The sequence below is a fragment of the Oryza sativa genome, chromosome 8, assembly GCF_034140825.1.
Source record: "Oryza sativa Japonica Group chromosome 8, ASM3414082v1".
In the NCBI taxonomy this organism is placed as follows: domain Eukaryota; kingdom Viridiplantae; phylum Streptophyta; class Magnoliopsida; order Poales; family Poaceae; genus Oryza; species Oryza sativa.
The window spans coordinates 3,132,229-3,149,458 of NC_089042.1; the positions used below are offsets into that span (position 1 = coordinate 3,132,229).

Here is a 17,230-nt window from a genome sequence, read left to right on the forward strand (position 1 = left end):
CTTAGTAGCAGCAACGGTACTAAAACATCTGGTAGACTAGATCTTGAAGTAAATCCGATCGTTTGTTTCAACTAAACTACATCTCTTCCCATGCAAAAGTATCTCAAGTACGAAATAACATCGCTCGATCATGTGAAAAAAATATAGATACCTTGAACTTTCGCATCACAATAGTTAAAAAAAAATCAACCACATTAGTTGTACCTTTGGAAATTCTCGTGAACACTTTTGCCATCACCTATTGGCATACCTATGTATATATTGTTTTTACATTTTAAGTATTTGATGGTCTCACCATGCGCACCACAGCAAACCTAAGCAAACTCATCGATATAAGGTGGAGTCACTTTCATCCTATGATTTGAAACGCTACTACTGATACCCTTTAGGATCACAAATTGATTATTTACCATCCATATTATTGTCCCCGTGGCATATAGATGGCTAGGCCTAGGATATGATCAATTTCTCGTGGGAGGCAAAGAGCCATATTGGTAATATAAGTGCCATCGTATTTGGGCAAGACATTAAGTTGGGTTAACTTCAACCTCAACTTAAAAGGAGTCAAGCTCATCTCTCCCATTCACTTCTCCATAATTTCTTGGCATTTTGTTCATAATAACATGAATGGAACAACATAATGAATTATAGTATTGGTTGCATTTACTCTCTCACGGGTCTAATAGGGCCTAGTACCAAGTGAATTTACTTAGGCCATGTTTGAATAGAATTATTTTATGTTTAAATGGGCCCTACCGGTTAATGGCTATTAATAGCGGTGGCCTTATATTAGAGAACTTTTACGGTACAATATCCTACTAGTATATACTAGCAGTATATAGAAGGGCATGCTAGGAATTTGATAGAAAATAAAATAACACTTTAGTAATTTTTTGTTCAGATTGAATCTAATTGGGAGTACCCGGTACTGGATCTTATCGTGCACTAAGGGAGGAGTATCCTGAGCGCCATTTGATGACGAAGCACGTGATGATAGCACGATTTGATGATAGAATAATGAAGAAAAGACAAAATTACCTTTTCAAACTTTATACTGCAATCTAATTAACTAAAAAATCAAATCAATCTATACCGTTAGATCATATATACTTGCAGTAAATATACTAGCAGTATATTATACCATAAAAGTCCTCTTATATTAAGCTTATATGATGCATTCTTAGGAAATTGAATAATAAGATGGGGACCCTACACCTCAGAATAACGAGAAAATTGAAAGACGTCTTCGAAGAGACTGAAAGCTTGTTTAGCCAAGAATTTCTATTGATTTTTACTCCCTCCATCTTTTTTGACTTCCCAAAATATAAGAGCTTCTAATCTTCATTTTTTGGGACTAAGGATAAAAGGAAAATATCATAGTATCCCTCATTATATGAGGGGCTGGTTAAGGAGTCGAGGGTAAAATTAGATAAATTAAAATCAGTTGTAGTTGGGTGGAGGAAGTAGTATTCTGATATAAGACAAGTTTAAAATATTAAAAATAACTATATTTTAAGACCGAGGGAGCACTAGAATTGAGCTATTTCTGTTGAATCTACGAGGAGTCCAGTAAACCAGTGGGATCTTTGTGTGTATGTGTGCGCGAATGCATTCCTAATGGAATTTTCCTGATGTATTATATTTTTAAAAAACTAATTAGATAATGAAGTACTTCCTGACTTACAACAGTACTGCGGACAATTTAGGCTTTAGATCACATGGAGGTAAAACCTGCTTACTGCACATGAGCAATGCAATCTCAGGTGAAAGCCAGAACAAAAACCGTAGGAAAATTGACAGGTTTTTCATTTCTAGAATCCAAGTTTTGCACTTTGCACAGACAGCTTCCTCAAGTTGTTCTGTACTCAAAGAACAATATGATTTTCTATCACCCACAGAGCCTAACTAAAAGATATCCTCATCTGATTCCAACAAATTTAAATGGAAACCACAGCTGCAATGATCAGCAACACCATTGCAAGAACTCGCGCGCCCCATCGATCTGCAGCTTGAGCCGATGACTTGCTGTTTACCTGGTGAATCTGTGGCCTGCAAGGTTTTCCAGAACACAAGGTAAGTGGCCAAAAACAGAATGTACTACTATCAGTGAAACAAAGAGAAAACAGAAATGATCCGGTGAAACTTACTTTTGCAAGTCTTTCAGTAGACCACAGTACAATGCATTATCTGGCATGATCATTTCAGTGATGTTGTATCCCAGTGGATCAGCCACTTTCACATAGACCTCCTGCCCATTGTACCAGTTATCCAGCTTCTCAGACCGGAGATTCCAGATGCCAACATTGTCGAGCGAGACTAGAACCGCAGTCCACCCTCCAGGGAAAACCTATGAAAAATGTTGCAAATTTGCATTGTTCAGAATACTCAAGGATGCACATGTTTTGTAAGTATACAAATTTGACATATGATCAGATTGTCCTTCATGAAGTTGTGTACCTGAGTAGTGCTGCGAGAGATGGCATCCCATTTGTTGTACCTACTCCTGCAATCTGGAGTCCAATCACCATTATCCATCCTGAAATTCACAAAATGGTGATGCAGGACTGTGTCATTTTACATGACTAACCAGAAATTCATAACACATGATCACATGGTAAAAGAAACTGTTTTGGTTTTCCATCACATACCCAACAACAAAGAATGAGTAACCATCCAGATGGTAGGTCTGAACACCAGTGTCATTGTTCTGAAAGACGATCTCGAGGAAGCCCTTGTACGATGCGTTCAGCGTGGATGAAGCCATTTTTGGTGGAGCATTGCCTGGCATTGTGGGGAAGTCAGTCTTGTACACTCCAGTCAAGTTGTGGAGATCAGCAAGCCTCAGTGGAGTCTCTGGTGGAGAGTATGAGACCCCGTTTATCGTCCTTCGACGCTTTCCATTGATGAGCAAAGGTAACTCGTTCTTGAGAACGAAGGTCTGAGTGATGTTGATAGAGTCGTAGCGGAATGATCCCTGTGGATTTGGACGTGCAGCACCAGCAGTTGTATTCATTCTGAAAAATACAATTGCAATGGTTATCAATGGAGAACATGTCATCTTGAGATGTAGTCACTGGAAATGACAACCTTGAAACTAGATGATTCTTACAATCAAGAAAACTATCATTAATCAACAGCATCATAGTTACTAATAATGCAAGGATATTTGTTAGTACAGAGCACAACAGTACTAGTGGTTAATACTCACTTGATAGACCTGGCTTGGTCCATGGAATAGGACTTGTAATAGAAATCATTTGGACCATCAGGAAGGGGACCAGAAGCTCTTCCTTTGGAGTTTGAGTACTGCAGGACAGCCACACCGTTGACATCGTGCCAGCGAGACTCGTTCGTGACGAACCTTGGGCTCGCCACAATGTAGTAGTCAGTGCTTGCATTTTGGTCCATGGTCACCAAGAAAGAGTATGACTGTCCAACATGGATGTCAAGATTGGTGTAATTCTGCTGATAAGTGTAGGTTCCTTCGGCCTCTACTAGGCGCATATTGTGATTCTGGATTCTGAAGTTGAGGCTAGTTGAGGTGCCGACATTGTGAACACGGAAGCGATAAGTTTTGCCTGTAACAAGTATATGAAATATTGTTCTAGTCAGAAATCTTCAGATCATTAAAATTGGCATGACTGAAAGATTTTTGCAGTAATCCTGATAACTGATCAGTGATAGACATTTATTCACATCCTGATATCTGTATGTAAATGCAGCAAGACATTTCAGACAGAAAATTCTGTCCTTTGCTGCTACAAAATAACAGAATTGATGAAAGCTGATCTTCAACTATTTATGATTACTACTCCCTCCATTTCATATTATAAGTTGTTTTGATTTTTTTTCCTAGTAATTTTTTTTTAAGTTTGACAAAGTTTGTAGAAAAATATAGCAATATTTTCAACACAAAACAAACATAGTATCAAAATATATTCAATGTTACATTTAATGAAACTAATTTGATATTGTAGATGTTGCCAAATTTTTCTATTAAATAAACTTGGTCAAACCTAAAGAAGTTTGACTAGGAAAAAAATTCAAGGCAACTTATAATATGAAATGGAGGTGGTAATTGATATGATGTCTTTTTTCATCTGAGGAAGTATGATTATTTACTTTTTCCAAATTTTGACTACATATCTATAATGTTTCGCAATTGCATCACTGTAAAAACTGAATCAGGCTTAATAGGTCATGCAGAAAACTAATGATAAGGCAAATATGATGGGGAAAAGAAAACTAAGTGTGCTTACCTGGCTCAACTCCAACAGTTTCATGTTGAAGGCCTTCTGGAATCAATGTGTTGTCATAGCTGTAAGGGCCTTTCCCATTGATCAGAATTCCATCCGGTATCCCGAGATCCTTACCATCATCTAGCATTTTCCTCAATTCCTACATTGGGCAGAGATACCTTCTCACATTCAAAGAAGAACAGATAAAAACTTTCTTCAAATATAATGCACCATATAGCTTATCCATAGATCAAAAAATCACTGTACTTCACAATTCTTAAATGATGAACACAAGAATTCTCTTACTTTTCAGAGAGTACAGATCTAAGTATCATTCTACATTACTACATATAACCATGCTTGCAACATAAACCAAGAAAAAATAGTATACAGTTGAGATATCAAGAAAGCAACTTAATATCATTCTCCTCGACGATTTATGAACACTGACACTGTAAACTAAAATGTAATCGCAGACAGACAGACAGACAGACAGACAGACAGAGGGAGAGCTCGGAGCTTACGACGTGGCTCTTGGTGTACCAATCACCGATGAACAAGGTGATGTCGCCGTCGGGCTGGGCGAAGGGGACCGGCACGACGGCGCGGTTGTTGACGGTGACCGGGCCGAACCCGCCGGCGGCTCGCTGGAGACCAAGCGAAGGGAAGTAGAAGAAGCTGCCGATCTGGTCCTTGAGCTGGAACTGGTAGGTCCAGTTCCACCCGGGAGGGATCGGGCAGTTGGTGCCGGCGACGCCGTCCTGCCATGAGTTCATCCTCATCTGGATGCCATCCCTGCCATGGCCAAGAGGGAGGTGAGCTCTGAGCTCTCCAAGACTCCAATGCAGAGAAAATTTGGCGCCAATGACTCCCACCCACCCATTGCAGGCAAAGCCTTAGGCTCACTTTTAAAAGGAAATTTTGCAGAAGGACCCTCTAGTGTTTGGCATTTTGCATGTTACTATTATGTATGGCTTCACATTTCTAACCTTGTTTTCAGTTGCAAAGTGCAACACAGATTGTGTACAGCAAATTTTATTAGCTAGTAATCGATCTAGTAGTACAGTAATTCAAGAAGAACACATGTATTGAAGTGAAATTTATTCTTATTAGAAATGCATTATTGACATAATAATGTATTAAGTTGTCAACATAATGAACTGTTGATGAAACTGATCATTTTGCACGGATGAACTTGAGAAAATGGGCAAACCAGTGGATAAGTACAGTGGTGTGCCTATCCTATCTCAAATTCTCAATATAGCATAAGAATATTTGGCTACATGACACAACTAATTAAGCCCATAAATTCCCCGAAATGCAGCATGCATGCCTAATGTGAAGCCCAAGAGGCCCCCACAGAATGGAAATGTACAGCTAAAATCCCACTATGAATGTGCTGTTTAAATTCACCAGAAACAGAAACTGAAAATTATGGTGCAAATTTTCATTAATACATGATTTTTTTATATAAAAATATCTTAACGAAAATTTCTAGTCCAGCTTAGTCAATTTTGGATCTATGCAATTGAAATGCAGGATTAGTAAATACCAGGTGAGGAGGAGGGGCTCATCCAGGTTGTTTTGGACGTTCACCCTCACGTTCCAGTTGGTTGTCACGTTCAGGAGTGGGCCCGGGAACTGGTTGTTTATCGCGATCACCTGCAAAAAAAAAAAAACAAGTATTTGCATTCATGCCATCAGAAAACAATTCTTACACTAGATTTTTTTAAAACAATACGCATAAGATAGCGCAATGTTTCATATTGATATGGTAAGAAAAAAATATAAGACTGTAACTAAACAAGAGCATGACACCCCTAAATTCTTGCACAAGAATTGTGTCCGCAAATCCTTTTCCAGATTTTCTATCTGTAAATCTCAAATCTGGTGTGTGTAAATGTGTTCTGTTTTATCTCGAAATGGATCAATTTTCAACAACAAACCTGTTTCGCAGATGAACAAAAACTCAAAAGGATCAAAATCAACGAGAAACAGAGTCAGAAATCCAACCCAGAAAAGATGATATCATTATTCCCCTCTCTTTTGTACGCAATGTTGATCTTTTTTCCTTTTATCAACGATAAAATTGCAAAGTTTGCGGGATCCGATTTATTTTTTTCGGAGGAAATGAGGTTACGTCGTCTTTTATTAGGACAGATCGATCAACGCGTATTTACAACCCCTGCAAGAACATGGAACAGAAACCGCCACGACGAGACGAGATCGGTGCGATCGAAACCGCCCACGCAAACCGGCGAAAAAAAAATTAGGAAGCATTTTTTAGCCCCAGATTCATCATCAAACAAACCTCAAAACCACGCAAGAGAGAGAGAGAGAGAGAGAGAGAGAGAGAGACGTTTTTCGATTTGAAACCACCCGAGAAACTCGCGCAGAATCAACGGAGACAGAGAAGAAGAAGAACATGTCGGAGAGAAAACAAAAAAAAAGAAGAAGAAAATATCAGACAAGGCGGCCCAAATTTCTCGGAAGAAATCAAGAACAGAGCGCACGCCATGGCGCGCCACCAAACCTTCTGCGAGACGCCGAGCGGCGCCACCGTCATGTAGCCGACCTCCCACCGCACGTCGCGCGTGGGCTCGCCGGCCGACGCGGGGGCCGCCGCGGACGCCGCCGCCGCCACCACGGCCGCGACCACCACCGCCGCAACCGCCGCCGCCGCCGCCATCCTCTCTCTCGCTGCAGGAGAAGGAAGAAAAAGGAGGGGTTTTTGGTTTGGTTCTCTCTCTCTTGTGTCAGTTGTGTGGGGTTTTGAAGTGAAAAAAAATGTGGAAAAAGGGTGAAAAGATGAGAGAGGAGTGAAGGGCAAAAGAATGGAAGAGCAAAAGGGTGTAGAGGAAAGAGAAACCATTTTTACATGGAGGAATGTAAAAGAAAAAAAAGGAAGTTTTGGAGGAGCCTTTATTTACTTCCAAATTAAGTTAATCACTCTAGTCCACCTAAGGTTTGGTTTCATTATTGATGGGTTTTTAGTAACTGTTGCAGCAGTGAAATATTAGTTGTTTTTAAACTGGCGTCTCCTGTTTTTTTCCACGTGAACTTTTATATCGTGTGATGTTTTACACGTGCTACGATGGTGTAGTTGTAACTGTATAACACTAGGGGCGAACCAATGCACTTTTGTACGGGTCCATGTAATCCAGCCAATCACAATGATCTAAGGGCGATATGAACTTGCTCATATATTGTTGTATGGCAGTGCTATATAACAATATAATAGTGTTAACAATCACGGATATAGAAGCCGCCATGTGTTTGTATATTGGTACGAACTAGCTAAATTCTCAATACATTGCACCTAAGTATTTATTTCTCTCAAGTGAACTGGTCATATGATATGTTACCCTCAATGCAAGGGCATTCGATGAAGATTTATGGTTATTGGTGAAGCTAGAGTTATATTGTTGTACGGTTTTTATTTTATTGCTAGAAATACTAATGACAGGAGTGTTTTCATCATATACGGCACTTCATCGTCTTTTAAAAGATAACCTAAAAGGTTTTTCCTTTTAATAATAGATATTTATCTAACCTCAAACACTTTCTCGCAAGTAACTTACGCAACATGTAAAACCATGTAAAGTGAAAACCTAACACGCCATTTTATTTTAAAATAATAATCAATTATACTCATGGAGTTTTGTAGATTTGTTAATATATGAAATATTACAAAATTATAAACACAATAAAATAGTTTTTAAAAACATTAGTACTTCACCATTTGGTTGTTTTTAGTTTATCAACCATAGCCAAAATTTGAATTTTCAAACTTAATTTTAGAGTTGATTTTGAGGGGTTTTTTTTTTTTTGGCATCGGCTTTCAAATCACTAAGTTCTACTCTTGTTTTCTCTTTTCCATACCTTATCAAGCCATAGAGCAAACAAGGGACACCTCATTAGTTTTTATGGGTGTAAAGTTCATTTTTAATTATTGATCTTTACTCGATCTATTTTTCACCCTGAACTATAGACGGTTTGGGTGAAAAATACAAAACCGGACCAGAAGCACCTTGGGACATGTTTTTTACAGTTTCGTTTGAACTGGTTTTTCTTCAGTTCACTCCATGCAGATGCCAACTTTTAATTGAAGTTCATTCTAGTGGAAACCACTGTCACATCGATCAAAACTATTCTTCCTTTGTACTTGTAAGACTATAGTACTCTAGACTTTAGGCCCCATTGTAAACGGCATATTTGTAAACGAGAAGTAATTTGTGAATAAAACTTTTATATACGTGTTCTTAGCGACCTAAAAGCAAAGATTGAAAAATAAACTTCGATGAAAAACTTCAAAATCAGATTCAAATTTAAGGTTGAAAATTCAAATTTTGACTGATAAGCATAAGCATAAGTATAAGCGAAAAGATGGTGCCTAAAAGCCTCTTCTAGTTGTCCATTAATATAAGGGATTTTGGTGTCACATCCATCAACTCTAATTTTAATTTCTACCTATTTTAACTCCCAACTACCCATTCACCTATAAGCAAATTTCATTTAATAAGGGTATTCTAGTATTTTGGTGATATCCTTAATCTTGCACATAAGGGAATAATCCCTTATATTATACGATGGAGGGAGTATTAGATAGTCAAAGACATACTCTGTTCGTCCCAAAATAAGTGCAACAGTGTAATTCAAATTACATTATTGCATTTATTTTAGGTCAGATGGAGTATTCAGCAAGAGGTTAAAAGACCACTATGTCATTCATTAATACGGACCCACTCTAAAAGTAAGGGTTTTAGGGGACAAAAACTTATGTTAAAACTACATTTGGAGGAAGCATGGTCTATGTTTCGGTTGCGGCCTGCGGGTAAAATAATAACTTATTTTGTAGTTTGCAGTGGAAAATAGGACAAAAATGCACTTTACTCTTTACTCCCTTTATCCCAAAATCTTAAGCATATTTTATTTTTCTAAACATATTTGTAATCTCCATGCATCAAAGAGACTGTCTATTCGTTTTATGGTGCTATATTAAATTGTTGTTTTACAGTGTTATATTAAATTGTTGATGGGAATTAAGTTGCTATCTTAATACTCATTAGTTGCATGTATGCTTAAAGTCTTTGGTCTTAGTCACATACGGGATAGTCGGTGACAAAAGAAATACATCCGAGACTCTTTTCTTTTATATATGGAGAGAGTATTATGTTATTTTGATATTTTTTTAAATTAAATGATAACTTCATCATCACTGGATGGGCGTGAACCACCGGCCTGTCCAACTGATCTTGCTCGAACTACTGAAACGTTTCCAATATCTGCCTATTTGGCATAAAATAAATACGTATGTTAATGATAACTGTATAACAAAAACTAGTAAGCTCATGCCAGCAGTGTGATTCCTGAGCTAACCAGCATCCAACCAGAACCCATATCCAGCATCCTAGTAGTATTAGGTAATTGGCATTTGGAATGATAGGGATGTCAGGTCCATGAAAGAAAAGAAACAGAGGATTACTCTGAAAAGTGAGAGCAAGTTTGACCAGCATTTTTTTCATCAGCATTTCTTCCATTTTACTGAAAATGGGAATTCACAGTACTAGCTGATGGCACCCATCTTTTTATAAAAAAACGTAGTGATAAGTAACTGCAACTCTGAAGATTCAGTTCAGACTTCAGAACAATCCAGCAGAGCATTTGGGTGACATTTCATGGTACACATCTCACGGGCTAATGAAATACTCGAGAAAATCCGTATCCAATCTTTGCGAAAAGAAAACAAAGATGTTCTTGACATGTCATCGTGAGATTTGCTAGATAGCTAGAGAACTACAAAGTACAAACACAGACAGGCTAAGAGAAGTATTCTTTGAAGGGAACGAGCAAATGCTGGCCAGCACTGTCCGTGGCTGTTGTTATTATTCTTTGGAATAGAAGACTGTGGCATGGTCTGGTCCTCATCATAGAATGTGTTCAAACATTCGGAGGAGGCCAGATCTTCCCGAAGAGTTCCTCCACTCGGCGTGCTTGGTTCACATATCCTTCCAACCCAGAAGCAAGTAGTTCTTCCGCAGCTGGCCCCATTGCAGCTGCTAGACTCAATTGGTCCCACTTCACAAGCTGCATTCGTGGTATCATTTGAAATATGAACAGTTAGCATGAAGGTGCCATATAAAAAATATAATCACTTATCTTCTCTTGTTTTATTTTTCCTCTTCTTATAGGATGTCAATGACTTGTTTGTATTGTTCTAGTAACTGTTTGGTGAATCATGATTACACCTACTACGAGCTTTGACATGACCTTTTAAGGGTGATCTAAACAGTCCAAATATTATTTTCCTTCCTTATTTCATCTCTAGTAGTGTTAAAGCACATGACAAGTGAAGATCCTATATATTTTAGATAAAACATCACACCCCTAATAGGAGTCTCTTATAGCGAGTAGTTTGGTGGAGCTACAGAATGCATGATATAAGACTCTGCACAAAATCCAGGATAAGTGAGCAAACCTCCTCTTCAGTGAAGTTGTACGTTTTGCCAAGAGCAGGAGTCAGCCTTGGGACATAACCATACTTCACGTCAGTATCAGTGACAGATTCTTCCAAAGACTGCAATATCTTCAGAGGTGCAATGATGTAGTCAATCCTACATTTCAGAAATATTAGTTCTGTACAAACTAACATCCATTGCGATCAATCTTGATCTGTAATAAGAAAAATACCCCAGGAGGCTAAACACATCTTGCTTGTTGCGTATGGCAGCAGCCATCAACTTTGTTTTATACCCATTTTTGTGAATGTAGGCATACACTTTCTTCGCCTGCATTACAATATAGAATTATATGGAGAACTAAATACTTATGCAACTGCAGAAAAAGTAAGGAATGTAAAACATGTAGAGAGTAAACGGAAATTTAGTTCAGTATCGAATTGAGAAGACGTGAACGCTTGATAAGTATAATGTTCTTCATTCATAGTCCCTTTATTAATGAAAACCTTGATAATTGTCACTGATTATTCAGTTATATGAGTTTTATCAATTACACTATAACATGGGCAACATGCCAGATTAACACATGGTTTGCTCAAAATTGTTGATGATGAGAACCAAATGGAGTCTAAAATATGCCAAGTCCTAGAATCAACCCAAGCATAGTTCATATTACCTGATATAGTTAAGTACACAACCTCTAATCAACTAAATATATTTTAGTTGAGCTCAAATAGTCAGTTATCATGATTATCAAAATGTGGCTACTTTAGTTCATATTGATAGAATTCTGTAGGAACAATCATAAATTAAAAGGTAATTTAGTGCTAACCAAAGCAAGCCCAGCATCTTCTCCTTTCTTCAAAGCTTCATCAATCTCTGGGTCGCCAGAGTGAGTCCTTGCCCAATCCTGCATAATTTGTGGTCAGCATAATTTTTTTGAATTAGCATAAACCCATGAAGGTAAGGGTCTGATGAATTTACCCGAACACGTCCCACAAAGATCTGTACAACAGATGCACCGGCTTGTGCTGCAGCTGCTGCTTGGGCAAAACTGAAGAAGAATGATCAGGCACACAAAAAAAAATGATTACGAGTTCTCAGTTACTAACTACTAGGTGAGCTACACATCCTGCAGTCTGCTCTCTCCAACAATACCATCTTATGTAAATTGCAAGAGTAAGTTTATGGCTTTTATGCACCTGCAATAGTGCAAGTCCTTTATAGATAAGCTTGTTATCAACAGTAACTAGTCAGGCCTAATTGAGTAATTACAATTCACCAGGTAAATTCAATAGAAAACCTCTTCTTCTGCTGACATAAAAGCAAAATGTATACTTACAATGCAATTGAGCCATCATTAATAAGTGATGCATGATAATAAGAAACAATCTTTATTAGTTCCCTTATACTTACTGAAGTATCTTAAGACTAAACAAATTGAAGGCAGTTCTCTAACCCCACAAAAAAGATAAGTATTGCCATACACCCAGCATCTATACCATTGCCCACTATAAGAAATAGGGCCATGATCAAATTAGGCAAAGCATATGTACATACCTGTACACAAATGTTAAATGTGTTTGAATCCCTTCAGATTCAAGCAACCTCGAGGCCTCTATACCCTAGTGGAGAACACATCGATTACAAAGATGGGAAATGGCAGCAGGTACAACCAGGCAACTTGCCAACTACTGTGTTGCATTCTACTTACTTGCCATGTAGCCGGAATTTTGAACAGCAGGCGTTCAGATAAGACATCATGATCACTGTATAGCTTCAAAAGCTCATGCACCTGAACATACGCATATCAAATTATTTTCATGGGACTGCAACTGCAGATCACAATTCACGGAGGATTCTTTTCCCCTAAGGATAAATATTTCAGGCAAGCAGCATGAAACAACAAACAGAAGGAAGAAGCTCATACCCTCTGGATAATTCCTTGGGTATCATAAGCCAACCGAGCATCTATTTCAGTCGACACCCGACCAGGGACTAGATGAGCCATTTCAGCTCCAACATTTGCCAGGGCCTGCCAAATTCCTCCATGCTCAACTTATCCAACAAACAGACTGCTTACATTGAAACTGAAATGCAGTATGCAAACCTTGGTTAGGAAACAGGACATCCGGTCCTCGGGCTTCTCCATTGTGTTACATTCACCGTCTGCCAACGCTGTATCTATAGCACTCTATAAGAAACAAAAGTCTGAAAATTAGTCAACTGTCTCTCTTCCACTTCCAGTGCTTTGATTGGCTTCACATTTCAACAGCACCTCACCTTGAACTTTGTATCCGGGAGGCCAGCGATACCGAGCAGCAGCGACGAGCTCACCGTGGCGGCGGTCGGCGCAAACCTGAACCCAATCAACAGAGCAGCCTATGAACTATCATTCCATTAAGTTGGATCGGCCAACTAAATTCAATGGTGGGATAACAGCAAAGAAGCAACTACTAGTATTACTTCTCGAAGTCATCGAACACGACGGTATCCGGCACGATCTCGCTGAAGCTGGCCACGGCATCGAGCTCAGTGACCACCTCTACAACCAAGCTGACCAAAATCAGTAACTCAAATCACACAGGAAGCCATGAAGGAGACAACTGACAAGCACAAGGCCAGCATCCTTACCGTCCACGGAGGAAGACGGTGCGTTGCCGCCGGCGGCTACACGGGCCGCAAGAACCGGCCTCCGGAGGCTAAAGGCCACAGGCCTGGCCGACATCGCCGCCGACGAGCTCCACCTGCCGACCTGAAGAGGAAGAAGCGGCGGCGGTGACCAAGAACGGGTGAAACGGGCGCGAGGAGCGGCCGAACCGGGCAAATGAGAGCTCGTCGGAGAGAGGAGGAGGCGGCGGAGCGGGAGGGCGTACCTGGAGGGAGGCCGGCAGGAGGGAGGAGGAGGTCGGCGGCGTGGAGATGGAGAGCGCCATTGGTGGAGGTGGGGATCGGAGGAATGGCGAGATGCTAACTGTGGGAGAGAGTGAGGGAGGAGTGGAACTGTGGAAGAGAAAGATTAATGAGAATTATAATAGTGATGATTTGACTATTTTGCCCTTGGATGAGTTTTGAGAAAATTGCAGATTTTTCATCAGGTTTTTAGAAAATGTTAAGGTTTTTTTTTCGTTCTTTGTTTTCCCATCTCTTCTACTCTTTTTTCACGTGCACGTTTTTTAAACTACTAAATGGTATATATTTTAAAATATATATATATAGGAAAACTATTTTAAAATCATACTAATCTATTTTTCAAGTTGGTTTTAGTTAATACTACCTCCATATTTTAATGTATGACACCGTTAATTTTTTATCTAACGTTTGACCGTTCGTCTTATTCAAAAAATTTATGTAATTATCATTTATTTCGTTGTGACTTAATTCATCATCAAATGTTTTTTAAGCATGACATAAATATTTTCATATTTGCACAAAAAATTTGAATAAAACGAATAGTCAAACGTTGGTCAAAAAGTCAACGGCGTCATACATTAAAATACGGAGGGAGTACTTAATTAATTATGTGTTAATGAGCTGCTCCATTTTCGTGTTGGAGGGAAAGGTTCCCAACCAAGACTAACTCTGCTAAATTTTTAAGCAGCATCCATGTCTGATAGGACTATACAAGTTCTCATTGGGCCTCCTTTTGGGAAAAAGTTTGAAATTTTACATAAATTGAACTAATTTTGAGGGTTTTTTTTCTAGGAAGTCCTTCATATGTCAAATCCAAATTTTCACAACCATCTAGCCCATCAAATGATCTTATGAAATTATCAACCATGTTATGAAAACATGTTTGATGAGAAACAAAAGCTCTCCAAGAGTTTAAAAAAAAGAAATTGAGTTTCCTAGTTTATGCATTTGGTTGGCTAAGCCTAAGCCGAGACATATAATGAAACCCTTGAAAAAAAATTTATGAGTAAGAATTTAATATTTCGTTAGCAAATACTATTGAAGAAATAATACCTCTAAATTCACTGTAAGGTCCAAGAGCGCTTACTCCGGTGATGCAAATGTTTTATCAAAAATGATATTGTTCTTTAAAAAAAAAGAAAATGATACTAGGTGCTAGTAAGGGCATATTAGTCATTGCACTTGTCCAGCACTAAGGTTTTGTTAATTTGATCCCGAGGCTCCTACGTCGATGTTTCGATACCAACGAGGCTCAGCTCCAAGGGAAGCGATATTAAACGATTTTGTGACGTGTACATAGGAGTTGGCAATTGGATCGTCTTCTTTTTGTTTTCTTCCTTTTGGGATATGGTCAAACTCAAACCATGATGATATATATGAAAACTTTAACTCACTCATATTTTTTTGAGATAATGAACTCACTCGTATAAAAAAAATGCAATGTAAAATGGTGTACAATTAGAGGGTGACATGTGGGGCATGGGGGCAACACGTCGGTGATACATTGGATTTTTTTTTGTGTTTTTTAACATAGTCAAATATGGGGTTGAAGAAAGGTAGCTTGATAGCATCCTAGAAGGGAAAAAGATACTTAAAACGAAGTAAGTTTAGCATATGATTAATTAATTATTTTTTAAAAAAGTTTAAAAATAGATTGATATGATTTGTTAAAGCAACTTTTCTATAGAACTTTAGTATTAGTTTTACATGGTCCCAATATTTTAGTTGTAGGAATTCAATAATAAATCATCTCTTAGAAAGATGAATATTTTCACACTTCAAATTTTATTTAGGGTTCCAAAGATATTTTTGGATGGATTTTTTAGGTGATACTCTAAAACTAGGCATTTTTCAATTAACGGTTAAGGGCGATATAAATTAACATAGAGCTTGTCCACATTGATGTCATTTTAGACAATATTATTTAAAAAATAAAAAAACATATGAATGTATTTATTTTATTATCGAACATTGGTAACACCCACATAAATTTGGTAACATCACAATAAAATCTGGCAGCCTCCAAATGTAACAAAAATTTGGTAGCCTATATGTGGGTACCAAGCTAAACACATCCAAAAAAGAAACCCTACCAAAACTTGACAATATTACCAATTACTAAAATTTTTGTTATTCCAAATTTCGAAAAAGGTTATTTTGTAGCAATCTAAATATCCCATAATTTCATGTTTAAGTACCATCCAAGTTTCCGATGAAAATATATTTTGAAATTTGGTTGTGTTTCTTTTACTCGAACGCATATACTTGCCAAATTTGTAACCAATCATGTATTTGGCACTGAAGCCCTAACTAAGTCTACGTAATGGCATGCTAGATTTAGTTTAGTTGCACATGCATTTGATTAAGCCATGTCTGATATTTGGAATAAAATAATCTAACTTTCAGGAGCCAATTCGTCTCAATTTGTAAAACTTCGTTTTCGAAGGAGAGCCAAGTCTCGCTTTCAATTGCAATACACTTAATACTAAATGATAAAAGCAATCTGCTAAAAATAGCTAGTTTGCCTGACAAGTAAACCAAACATTAGAAATTTAGGAATGTGAAGAATGTAAACATGTATTGTTAGGTTGAGTGCTAAGGGCATGTACAATATAGTGTCTAATAGCGGGCTCTCTTCGTTGTCATGCATAGAGGTGGGCATTCGGTCTAACCGAAAATTTCGGTCTCGGTCTTTGGTCTTTCGGTCTTTTCGGTCTTTGAAAAGTGAAGACCGAATTTCAGTGAAAAAATATCAGGACCGACAAATTCGGTCTTGGTCTTTTCGGTCTCGGTCCTGACCGAAATTCAACAACATTTTCATATATGCAAAGAAATAATGGAAATTTTCAACACAAAAATCACAAAAAAATTCGTAAGCACTTATGAGTAAAGACTCTTATTAGGTTGCATGCCTAGAAGAAGTAGGGATGTGAAAATTAGAGTTTAATCCTATTAAATATAGTGGATTGTAGGTTGTATTTAGACATTTTTTGATAATTCGGTTTTTTCGGTCTATTCGGTTACCCGAGGAGACTAACCGAATTGACCGAACAAAATTCGGTCTTTCACTACCTAGGACCGAATTGATTACTGAATTTCTCGGTCTCGGTCTCGATCTTTTCGGTTCGGTCTTTTTCTGCCCACCCCTAGTCATGCTCATGTAAGTAAATTTGGTGACGTGGAAGAAAGAGAGGGAAGAAAGGAGAAACATCGTTCCTACGCATGACAACTGCTTAGAGTCGACTCTTAGCATTTATTAACGGAAAGTTTGCTGCATGATGGTGTATAAAAGGAAAGAAGTATAGTAAAAAAATATTTAGTGCATTAATGATTTACAAATCTTATTGTGTAACATCCCGGCCTAGGGCTTAATAGGATTAATAGAATACTCATATCAACAAGTTGCAACTTCTTTTCCGGAATCCAATCTCCAAAGAACTCCAGGGTTAAGCATGCTTGGCCTAGAGCAATTTGGGATGGGTGACCGACCGGGAAATTCTTCCCGGGTGCACACGAGTGAGGACAAAGTGTGCAGAAAAGACATGTGTTGGTCGGCCCGGCCTGGGGGAAGGCGGGACGTTACATATTGTCTCTACTATTGTAGGATGGTAGTCTCTAGTG

At 38.3% G+C, this 17,230-nt stretch overlaps 2 protein-coding genes across 2 annotated transcripts; both read right to left on the bottom strand.

Annotated features, from left to right (window-relative positions):
- Window positions 1-1,785: 1,785 nt before the first annotated feature.
- Window positions 1,786-7,108, bottom strand: LOC9269930 (monocopper oxidase-like protein SKU5). The gene is made up of 9 exons (XM_015795309.3): window positions 6,772-7,108; window positions 5,791-5,900; window positions 4,763-5,033; window positions 4,260-4,398; window positions 3,209-3,578; window positions 2,649-3,014; window positions 2,458-2,536; window positions 2,148-2,347; window positions 1,786-2,049 (listed from the first exon to the last, which is right to left on the bottom strand). The coding sequence occupies exons 1-9, from the start codon at window positions 6,925-6,927 to the stop codon at window positions 1,938-1,940; spliced, it is 1,803 nt and encodes a 600-aa protein (XP_015650795.1). The 5' UTR covers window positions 6,928-7,108; the 3' UTR covers window positions 1,786-1,937.
- Window positions 7,109-9,944: 2,836 nt separating this feature from the next.
- On the bottom strand, window positions 9,945-13,701 carry LOC4344683 (uncharacterized). The gene is made up of 13 exons (XM_015795310.3): window positions 13,573-13,701; window positions 13,331-13,451; window positions 13,163-13,241; window positions 12,980-13,055; window positions 12,807-12,890; window positions 12,627-12,731; window positions 12,411-12,491; window positions 12,257-12,321; window positions 11,681-11,750; window positions 11,529-11,606; window positions 10,929-11,026; window positions 10,717-10,852; window positions 9,945-10,325 (listed from the first exon to the last, which is right to left on the bottom strand). Exons 1-13 carry the CDS (start codon window positions 13,630-13,632, stop codon window positions 10,179-10,181), a joined length of 1,200 nt encoding a protein of 399 aa, XP_015650796.1. The 5' UTR covers window positions 13,633-13,701; the 3' UTR covers window positions 9,945-10,178.
- Window positions 13,702-17,230: the final 3,529 nt, after the last annotated feature.